This window comes from Mycteria americana, chromosome 19, assembly GCF_035582795.1.
Source record: "Mycteria americana isolate JAX WOST 10 ecotype Jacksonville Zoo and Gardens chromosome 19, USCA_MyAme_1.0, whole genome shotgun sequence".
In the NCBI taxonomy this organism is placed as follows: Eukaryota; Metazoa; Chordata; class Aves; order Ciconiiformes; family Ciconiidae; genus Mycteria; species Mycteria americana.
This window is the reverse complement of record NC_134383.1, coordinates 8300447-8311785: the sequence shown is the minus strand read 5'-3', so window position 1 is coordinate 8311785 and position 11339 is coordinate 8300447. Positions and strand designations below refer to the sequence as shown.

Genomic DNA, 11339 nt, shown 5'->3' with positions numbered 1-11339 from the left:
AGGGTGAGTTGCCCCAAAAAACCTCTGCCGGCAGCCAAGAGGGAAGCGGCGGATGGACCAGGAGGTGAGATTGCAGGAGAGGTGAGATCCCGGTGGGATCTGGCCGGGTCGATCCCAAAAAAGCCTCCTTACTCCCCGTGGCCGGATCCTGCAATCCCGGTGGCCGGGCTGGATTTACGGGGGGAGATGCGGGTGAGAAGGGATTAATTCCCCCTTCCTCCTCCTCCTCCTCCTCCTCATCCGCAGGCGTCTAATCTCTCGGCTCGTGCTTCGAGGTCTGACCCTGGTGGGATCGAGGACCGGGATAACCTCGGCTGAGCCGGGCGGGATTCAGCCCGGGGCTCCCTAAAATCAGGGAGCTTGAGCCGGAGGGTGGGAAAAAAAAAGAAAAGAAAAAGTCCTTTTTTGGGTTGTTTTGGGTTTTTTTAATTTGTTTTGCAGGATTAAGGCGTTGATCCGAAGGCCCCCGGGGGACGTCGGCGGGAGAAGGGCGAGGGATGTGGCTGGGGAGGGTTTAGGGGGGGGTCCCTGTGCGCCCCCCCCACGCCGGGGGTGGCAGCGGGGTGCCGCATTGCGCCCCCCCTTATAACCCTAATATCATAATTAATGAATAATAACCCCTATAATTAATTAATCATCACAAATTCGGCTGGTAGTTATGGCTGGGGGGGACCCACGCTGCCTGGGGCTGGGGAACCCCCATGGGGTGGGGAGAGGCCACGCCCCCTCATCTTACCACGCCCCCTCGGAGGCCACGCCCCATTCGGAGGCCACGCCCCCACCTGCGGGGCGGGCCCCGCCCCAGGCGCGTCCCCGGCACCTGCTGCGGCGGCGGCTCCGGCCATGGGCGCGCTCCCGCGGGCCGCGCTGGCGCTGGCTGCGCTGCTGGGTGAGCCCCGGGGCGCCGGGGGTACGGGGGGTACCGGGGGGGGGGGGAGCGGGGGAGGCAGCGGGCAGGGTGCAGGGGAACCGGGAGGGGACCGGAGCGCTCCGGGCAGGGCGCGGGGGAGCTGGGGGGGCACCGGGCGGGACGCGGGGGAGCTTTTGGGGGGCACCGGGCAGGACCCGGGAGTACCGGGGGGGTCACCGGGCGGGGCACGGAGCAGCCAGGGAGAATCCAGCGAGCCGTACGGGAGCCGGGGGGCACCGGGCAGGACCCTGGGGAGCTTTTGGGGGGCACCCGGCAGGACCCAGGGGTACCGGGGGGAGGGGGGGTCACAGCACCCACCGGCCCCTCTCCGTGCCCCCAATCCCCCTAGCCCAGCAGGCAGGTGGGTGCTGTGGGGGGGCCAGCCTACCCCTCTCCCCTCTTTGGGGTGCCCTGAGAGGGGAAAATCTGGGTCCCCCGGGAAAAGCCGCTTTGCTCCTTGGAGCTGCCGGACGGCACCTTCCAGCACCCCCAAACCCAAAGCCACCCCGTGGGAGGGGACCTTGGGGACCCCGATGTGTCGGAGCCAATAATTCACCTCCCTGCGTGGCGTCGGGCGGAAAAAAAAAAAAAATCAATTTTCTTTTCTTTTCCCCATGATAAAAACCTGCCGCCTTCCTTGTTTACCGGGGTTTTAAGGCCACCCCAGCTGGTTTTGGGGTGACGGGTCTCAACCCCTCTCTCTCTATGGGGTTTTCCCCTCCTTTTCCCACTCCGAATTTCCAACCCTATTTGAGGTTTTTTTTTTTTTTTGGAAACGCCACAGTTGCTCCGAAGGGAAACGTCCCTTGGCGTTCCCAAAGGCGAAGGAGAGGCCTTTGGGGAAAGGAAACGGCCCCAAAAAAACAATGGCAGCGGCGTTTCCTCCCCGGCGGGATGCTGGGTGGGGGTCCCCGCTCCCAGAGCCGCTGGGTTTTGTTCCTTGGAGGTTGTTTTTCACGATAAAAATGAATTAAAGGGGTGTTGGGATGAAGCGCGGGGGTCGCTTCGTCCTTAAATCCCACCGGGATGCTCCTTCGCCGCATCCCGATGGCGTTACTTTGCACGGGGTCGTGATGGATCCCCCCCAAAAAAAGTCACGCCCAAGTCCTGGGTTGCGATGCTGGAGGGACCAAGAGCACAAAAACGCAGCAAAAAGACGCTTTTGAGCCCCAAAATGGGTGTTTTTCCTTTTAAATTTGCTTTCAAACGTCCCGTCCTCACCCTATGGGGTCCGTACGGGATCGTGATGGGGAAAAGTGAAATGAGGGGTGATGCTCGGCACCCCCAACCCCATCCCATCCCCATCCCATGCCCGTCCCATCCCATCCCCAATCCCATCCCCACCCCATCGCCGCCTCCTTCTCCTACATCAAGGGTTAAAGCGCGTTTCTATCTATAGCAAAGTCACGCAGTATTATTCTTTTATTTAATTTTTTTTTCCCAAATTTGGCCTCTCCAGAGGATATGGTGCTTTCTGCTCCCCCCCCACCCCCCCCCACCCCAGGGTCATGAGAAAAGCCACCGTGGATTTTCCCAACGGACGCCGCTCCGCAGCCCGGCATCTCCTATCTGCCCGTTTATAAATAGTTGGAGTTAAGGGAAGAAAAAAAAAAAAAATTCCCCCAAAAATAATAATAATAAAAAAAAAGCCGGGTGGCTGCGTCGCATCGCCGAGATGCTCCTTGACCCTTTTCCGAGGTTTTTAGGGGTCGTTTTTTCCGGCCGGATTCCCGCTGTGTAGTTTAAATCTCAAACTCGGTCTCTTGGGATTTAATTTGGGTCTGGGTTTCACATGACTCCAGCGCCTTAATCCTATCGAGCGGGGTCATCAAACCCCAGCCGCCTCCAGCCTTTAATTCCCCATACGGTTAATAGCTTATGGGGTCGGGGGCGAGGGGTTTTGGGGGGGGGATGCTGGTTTTGGGGGGGTTTAGGCTGAGCCTTGAGCCAGGAGGCAGCTTTTTGGGGTGAAATGATGCGATTTGAGATGAGGATGGGGTGTTTAATATAGGTGCAGGGTTTAATATTGAGGTTGCTGTAGGTGCGCGGGGATTTAAAGGTATTTTTTTCCATAGGGAAAAAATGTAAGGGTATTTTTTAAAGTAAATTTAAAGGTATTTTTTCCATGGGGAAAAAATTGAAAGGTATTTTTCAAGGTAAATTGAAAGGTATTTTTTTCCGTAAGGAAAGGTAAATTGAAAGGTATTTTTTTTCCGTAGGGAAAAAGTCCAGGCAGATGGGCTGGAGCGGAGGGAAAGCACCCAGGCAGGTGCTTAGCTCGGGGCAGCTGGATAAAAATCAAGGTTTTTCAGCCCAAATAGCAGCCGGGAGGTCCCGAGGTTCCCGCCCGCCCCTGCCGATACGCGTATGAGCGCCGGGAGCGGCTTAATTTTTTCGATCTGGTTAAAGCATTAGAGGATTTGAAGCGGCGAGGTGGCTAAAGCTAGAGCTCATGCCAAAGGGTTCGGTCCCGTGCCCGCAGCTCAAGTACCAGCTCTCCCAGCCCTTTTTGGGGGCAAATTTGTCCGAGATGAGGAATATGGGGTGAATTCTGCGAGAAAAAAGGGGATTTGGGGGAGCGAGCATCCTCCAGATCCGCACCCGTCCACCTCTCCCCGACGTGCTGGGGGGGAGACGATGGAGCCGCCATCTCCTGTCGCCGCGGTTTAAGGATGACGGAGCAAAGCTGCAGCCGCAGAGCACTATTAACATCCTCATCGTTAGGTTTCAGAGTTAACGCGCCCCGGTGAGAGCACAGGGAGCCCGGCCTGCGGCAGGCGCTGCTGGGTTTGCCGCGGTTGAGACACACGGGGCTGTTTTCATACCCAGGGGTGTGACGGGAAACCCCCGGCCGGTGCCGGAGCATCTTTTCCCCCTCCGGAGCCTGGATTTCCGAGTGCCCTTTGGCCCATCGCCCTTTTTTTTGCCCCAAAAAAGATACTGATGGAGGAGCCAGGCTGAAAAAAAAAGGATTTTCCCGGCTGTTGGGGTCGCACGGAGGTTTAGGAGCTGTGGCGTCATTTAATGATGCCATCTGCGTCATTAATGAACTATATTATTATTATTATTAGCATTAGCGTCATTATTATTATCATCATTATCGCTATCATCACTGTTGTTACTATTATTACTGTTATTATAATTATGGGGATCGCTGTTATCACTATCACATCCCCACTATTATCACTATTCTTCTAAAAATATATTTAGAATTATTATAGAAAGTATTATTAATAGTCGATATTATATATATAATAGTCAATATTTTATATATAATATATATTATATACAATATCGATATTATATATATAATAGTCGATATTATATACATAATATTAATAGAAAGTATGATAAATATATTACCTGTGATCTATTTTATTCTAGAAATTACAATCGAATTAGTCGATATCACAGCTTTTCTTATATACTGTCGAAATTTAATACCATTATCTTTATACTGTGGTGGAATTACAATGTAATTACCATTATTTTTCCGTACCATGTATTTTATTCTATACCATTTCTCAATATAATTAATAATAATGATGATGACGATGATAATAACCGTAATACGGATTATTTTGCCACGCTCTGACCGCGGGCAGGCTCCCCGCTGCCGTCCCCGTCACCCGGCGGCGTTTCGTTCCCCCCTCGCCAGGACTTAAGGGTTTATGTTCTTAGCCCGGGCGAGCTATTTTTAAGCATCCTCACCAGACCGGGGCCAATTTCTCCCGGTTTTTCACCAGAGAAGGGAAATTTGATTTTGTTTTGTTTTGTTTTGTTTTGTTTTAATTCCTGCGAAGACTTATCGGCCGGAGCAGAGTTTCCTGCCCGGAGCTGGAAGGCTCCGTCCGGAAACCGTGCCGATGCCTTGCCGGGAGGGGGGATGAACGGATGCAGGGAGGAGGCTAAAAATACCCCCCAGTGCCTTGTTTTCCTCTTCCCACCCTGGAAAAATCCAATTAAAACCTCTGAGTTCATAGGGAAGAGGGTGAGGCCGTCGGAGGCTCCCTAAATCCTTCAAATCCAGGGTTTTTTCCCCAAATCCCGAGCGACGGCGAGGGTAGCGTCGGCCTTTCCCCCCTGCATCCCAATCCAGAGCATCCCTGGGGCGCTGGCAGGACCAGGGCCAGCCGGGGACACGGATCGATGGGCGGGATGCAGGGATGGAGCCGCCGGGATGTGGGTCCTCGGTGGCTTTCCCTCGGGGAAAAAAAAAAAAAACCAAACCAAAAAACCAACAAAACAAAAAAAAACCCAACAAAACAACCCGGCACAAACCCGACCTCGCCTGAGCCGATTAATTTTCTGGCTGAGCCTTACGGGCAAAGCTAGGGAATAATCTTCCCCCGCAGCCGAGCATCCTTCTCCGGTCCGTGGTACCCGCTCGTGTCCCCTTGCCTCCTCCCAGTGGGGTTTTGGGGGGATGCTGGGATGCAGGGGACACGGGGATGGGGTATTTGGGATGGGGATGGGGTGGGACGGGACAGGACGGGGTGGGGAGTCAGGGGAGGCCACCCGTGAATAATCCCAGTTTAGCGCTGGCAGCAAAAAGGGGGGATGCTGGGATGATGGGGAGGGCAGGTGGGGTTCATACAGGTGCCCCCCAGCCCCAAAATACATCCCGTGGGGTGGAGGATCTGCTGCAGCATCGGGGGGGGGGTACCCCAGTACTGAGCTAAAGAGGGGCGCTGGCTGCTGGAGCCCCGTGGGGAGAGGCGGCGGTCCCCGGGGAGGGGGGGATTTTCGGCCGGAGGTTGTCCCATCTCGGGGGGGGGAAATGGGAATGGGAGGGAACGGCATTGTCCCGCATCCTCCGGAGCAGCCGGAAAGCCCTTCCCACGGCGGGGAAGGAGGAGAAACGTCCTCCCAGCCCAGCCTCCTGGCGATAACCCGGGATTGTTAGGTTTTCCCTTGGGAACGGGGAGGTTTTCCAACAATCGGTGGGTTTTTATGGAAAAATGGCAGCTGGGGTTGAGTCACGTCCCGTTTTCTTCCCTCTCCGGCCGCGGGCAGGCATCTCCTCGGCTGTGCTGGAGGTGCACGTGGGGACGGGCTCGGTCTTCTCGGTGGAGGGGCAGCAAGCGGTGCTGCCGGCCTGGTACACCAGCCGCTCCCAGAAGAAGCCCTACGTCACCTGGCTGCTGGATAAGGAAGATGCTGACCCCTTCCAGGTGAGCGGTGGGGAGGGGATGTGGTGGGGGAGGGAGGGGGGCACGTGGGGAGGTGGCTGTGGTGGGGGGTTGCTCATGGTGCCCACGATGGGGAGGTGCCCATCGTGGGTGTAAAGCTCATGGTGTCTGTGATGAGGTGGTGTCCATGATGGGGTGAAGCTCATGGTGTCCATGATGAGGTGGTGCCCATGATGGGGGGATGCTCATGGTGTCCGCCATGGGGAGGTGCCCACCATGGGGAGGTGCTCATGGTGCCCATGATGGGGAGGTGCCCATCGTGGGTGTAAACCTCATGGTGTCCGTGATGAGGTGGTGTCCATGATGGGGTGAAGCTCATGGTGTCCACCATGAGGAGGTGCCTATGATGGGGGGATGCTCGTGATGCCCACCATGGGGAGGTGCCCATCCTGGGGGTAAAGCTCATGGTGTCCATGATGGGGTGAAGCTCATGGTGTCCGTGATGGGGAGGTGCCCACCATGGGGAGGTGCCCGTGATGGGGGGATGCTCATGGTGTCCACCATGGGGAGGTGCCCATGGTGCCCCTGATGGGGGGATGCTCATGGTGTCCACCATGGGGAGGTGCCCTTGGTGCCCATGATGGAGAGATGCCCATCATGGGGGTAAAGCTCATTGTGTCCATGACGAGGCGGTGTCCACGATGGGGTGAAGCTCATGGTGTCCGTGATGGGGAGGTGCCCACCGTGGGGAGGTGCCCATGATGGGGAGATGCTCATGGTGCCCATGATGGGGAGGTGCCCACAATGGGGAGCTTGCCCTTCATGGGGGGATGCTCATGGTGATGGTGATGTGTAGATGCCCACGATGAGGTCATGCCTGTGGTGCCCACGATGGGGTGGTGCGCACAATGGAGTGGTGCCCATGATGGGAAGGTGCCCATGGTGCCTACAATGGGGACATGCCTACAATGGGGAGATGCTTATGAAGGGGAGGTGCCCATGATGGGGGCACACCTACGGTGCCTGCAATAGGGAGGTGCTCGTGGTGTCCACGATGGGGAGATGCCCATGATAGGGAGGTGCTCATGGTGCCCACGATGGGGAGATGCCCATGATAGGGAGGTGCTCGTGGTGTCCACGATGGGGAGATGCCCATGATAGGGAGGTGCTCATGGTGCCCACAATGGGGAGATGCCCATGATAGGGAGGTGCTCACGGTGTCCACGATGGGGAGATGCCCATGATAGGGAGGTGCTCACGGTGTCCACGATGGGGAGATGCCCACAGCTGGGGGATGATCGTGGTGCCTGTGACTGGGAGGTGGCCACAATGGGAAGGTGCCCATGGTGCCCCCGATGGGGGATGCCCACAATGGGAAGGTGCCCATGGTGCCCACGATGGGGAGATGCCCACAATGGGGGCACACCCACGGTGCCTGCAATAGGGAGGTGCTCGTGGTGCCCATGATGGGGAGATGCCCTCGGTAGGAGGATGCTCATGGTGCCCACGATGGGGAGATGTCCACAGTGGGGGAATGGTTGTGGTGCCCATTATGCGGAGGTGCCCACAATGGGGAGAAGCTTATGTTGGTGGTTAGATGTCCACAATGGGGCATGCCCATGGTGCCCTCAATGGGGAGACGCCCACGATGGGAAGGTGCCCATGGTGCCTATGATGGGGAGATGCCCATGATGGGGAGATGCCCATGATAGGGGCGTGCTCATGGTGCCCACGACTGGGAGATGCCCACAGTGGGGGGATGATCATGGTGCCCATCACGAGGAGGTGCTCGTGGTGCCAGCGCTGGGAAGGTGCTCGTGGTACCCGTGATGGGGAGATGTCCACGATGGGGGGATGCCCGTGGTGCCCATGGCACCCACGATGGGGAGATGCTCATGATGGGGCAGTTGCTCATGGTGCCCACAACAGGGGGGGTACTTGTGATGCCCACGGTGGGGAGATGCCCACAATGGGGGGATGCTCGTGGCACCCACGATGGGGAGATGCCCACATGCCATGCTGTGGAAGCTCAGGGCAGGTGAGGGTGGAGAAGGGGGCTCACGCAGCAACTGCTGCTCCCCACAATTTGGAATTTGGGGGAGGTTTCCTCTCCTGCAACACCGTCTGGAGGCGACTGAGCGGGCATTTTCCCCCGTGCAGATCCTGACCTACCTGGATGGGGTGGTGAAGGTGGAGGAGACGGAGCTGAAGCCCCGCGTGGGGTTCCTGTACCCCGTCCTCACCCACAACATCTCAGTGCTCATCAATGCCACGCGGGAGGGCGACTCGGGCCAGTACATGTGCACCGTCAACGTGGTGGACGACGTCACCAGCACGGGCAAGAACGTCGGCGTCATCAACCTCACCGTGCTGGGTAAGGCTCCGCCGGTCACTCCGGCTCCCTTTGACCCCCCCCCCATGACGTCCCTCGGGACTAACGTCGGCGCCCGCAGTGCCGCCGGCCACCCCCGCCTGCCAGCTGCACGGCAACCCCGCCGTGGGAGCCAACGTGACGTTGAGCTGCGCCTCCAAGAAGGGGAAGCCCTCGCCCGCGTACCAGTGGCAGCGCACGGCCCCCACCCAGCAGGTCTTCTTCCCCCCCGCCCAGGGTAAGGTGGCACCGAGGGGGGGGATGACCGGGGGAAGGGGGAGGGGGGGCTGGAAAATCCCGGGAAGCTTCAGCCGGGGGATGCTTTCGGCTTCGTCCCCTTAACTCTGCCCATTCCTGGCCTTGCTGCACGTGCAGGCAGGGGAATATCCCCTTAACTCTGCCCGCTCCCCGCACGTGCAGGCAGGGGAATATCCCCTTAACTCTGCCGCTCCCCGCACGTGCAGGCAGGGGAATATCCCCTTAACTCTGCCCGCTCCCCGCACGGGCAGGCAGGGGAATATCCCCTTAACTCTGCCCGCTCCCCGCACGTGCAGGCAGGGGAATATCCCCTTAACTCTGCCCGCTCCCCGCACGTGCAGGCAGGGGAATATCCCCTTAACTCTGCCCGCTCCCCGCATGTGCAGGCAGGGGAATATCCCGTTAACTCTGCCTGCTCCCCGCACGTGCAGGCAGGGGAATATCCCGTTAACTCTGCCTGCTCCCCGCATGTGCAGGCAGGGGAATATCCCCTTAACTCTGCCCGCTCCCCGCACGTGCAGGCAGGGGAATATCCCCTTAACTCTGCCCGCTCCCCGCATGTGCAGGCAGGGGAATATCCCCTTAACTCTGCCCGCTCCCCGCACGGGCAGGCAGGGGAATATCCCCTTAACTCTGCCCGCTCCCCGCACAAGGAGGTGGGGGGTTGGGGGGTGGCCACGGGGCAGCACCCGAATTTCTCGCCCGCAGATCGGAGCAGGGGCACCCTCAAGCTGACCAACCTCTCCCTGGACATGTCGGGTCTCTACGTCTGCGTGGCCGAAAACCGAGCGGGTTCTGCCGAGTGCAGCATCGTCCTGGAGGTGCACTCAAGTGAGTACGTGTCCGCAGGGCCAGGGAGGGGGGGGACACGGTCTCCACGAGGTCCCCGTGGGGTCCCCGTGGGAATAAGGGGGGAGGCGAACTCCCCCCCGCCGCCTCTGTGTCTCTCTCCGGCAGCCAGCACCAAAGCCGTCATCGCCGGCGCCGTGCTGGGCTCCCTGGGCGCCCTCGCCACCATCGTCTTCTTCGCCCAGCGGGTCGTCGGCTACCGGAGGAAGAAACGTGAAGGCCAGGAGGAGGCAGCCAATGAGATCAAGTGAGGCCCCCCTCCCGTGGAGGAGGTTCAAATTGTCATTGCTAGGTTTCAGAGTTAACGGGGGGGGAAGGAGGTTTCCATCTCTGCTCAGTCATCACTAGGTTTCAAAATTAACAGGGAGGAGGAGGTTTTCCTCTCTGGTCAGTCATCGCTAGGTTTCAGAGTTAACAGGGAGGAGGCGGTTCCATCTCTGACCAGTTATTACTAGTTTTCAGAGTTAACGGGGGGGGTCCATCTCTGGCCAGTCACCATTAGGTTTCAGAGTTAACAGGAGGAGGGAGGAGGTTTCCATCTCTGGGCAGTCATTGCAAGGTTTCGGAGTTAACAGGGGCGAGAAGGTTTCCATCTCTGGCCAGCCATCATTAGGTTTCGGAGTTAACAAGGGCATTTTTCCACCTCCGTTTCCCCCCCTTTCCCTCTTGCCCCCCTCTTTTGGGGTCCATGAGCTCTTGCGCAACCTCCGGGCCCCGTTGCTTTTGGGGGGGAGGAGAGAGGGTGGGAACAGCGAGCTTTCCCGGTGCCAACCTCTCCGCCGCTGTCCCCTCTCGGCAGGGAAGACGCCGTGGCCCCCAAAACCCCCTCGTGGGCGAGGAACCCCGCTTCAGACACCATCTCCAAAACCAGCACCTTGTCCTCCATCGCCGGCACCCGGGAGAAGCCCTACGGGGCCAGACCCCCCTCCGACACCGCCTCCATCCTCACCGCCACCGGCAGCTATCGGGGACCCCCTCCCCGGGGAGGGGGACGCCCCCAAAACCTCTCGCCCCCCGCTGTTAACGGGGCCCCCCGACGCCCCCAGGACCCAGCCACCCCCCAGGGCTCGTTGCCCCCCTCCAGCTTGGCACGGGCGGGCGCCGTCCCCGTCATGGTGCCAGCGCAGAGCCGGGCTGGCTCCTTGGTGTGACCCCCCCCCCCCCAAAAAAAAAAGGGGTGCCCGTATCCAGCAACCCCCCCACATACATTTTCTGGGGTGTTTTTTTACCTTTTTGGGTTTTTTTTCTTTTTAAAAGACGCCTCGAGCAGCTGGACTCGTCGTGGGGTTGTTTAATGGGGGTGGGAGGCTCCCGGGTTTGGGGGGGCTCCTTGGGGTTGGGGGGGGCAGAGTCTCCCCATAAATATAACACCCCAAAATAGCCCCGGCCCCGCCTGGGGGGGGTCCCTCTTTTTTTTTTTTTTTAATCTCTGTCTCTCTCTCAGGTGAAATGGGGGATTTTTCATAAAAGAGCATTAAAAGTCGGGGGGGGCGACCGGGGGTCGGGGGGGACACGCACTTTTTTTAGGGGTTTTCTGATTAAAAGCTGGCCGCGCCGTGCGGCGCCGTGGTTTTGGGTGAGTTTGTGGCGATTTAGGGGCTCGGGGGTCCCGCGTCCCTCCGGGTGATGTCACAGCGGCTGTGCGATGGGGTCCTCAGGGTGGCGTCGCGGCCTGCGCGCGTTGTCACGCTCCAAGACCCATCGCTTGGCCGTCGCCGCGATGTCACGCCCTGCCACGTCCCGAGTCAGGCAGTATGATGTCACAATGAGCGTGTGGCGTCACAGCGTCCGGCTCCTGCCTGCGTGACGTCACGCTGGC

At 58.6% G+C, this 11339-nt stretch overlaps 1 protein-coding gene across 1 annotated transcript; it reads left to right on the top strand.

Moving 5' to 3' along the window:
* The first annotated feature begins 790 nt into the window (after positions 1–790).
* On the top strand, positions 791–10703 carry ESAM (endothelial cell adhesion molecule). Its single transcript, XM_075521151.1, has 7 exons — positions 791–889; positions 5927–6084; positions 8203–8416; positions 8496–8651; positions 9380–9502; positions 9629–9767; positions 10320–10703. The coding sequence occupies exons 1-7, from the start codon at positions 844–846 to the stop codon at positions 10669–10671; spliced, it is 1188 nt and encodes a 395-aa protein (XP_075377266.1). The 5' UTR covers positions 791–843; the 3' UTR covers positions 10672–10703.
* The last annotated feature ends 636 nt before the right edge of the window (positions 10704–11339 follow it).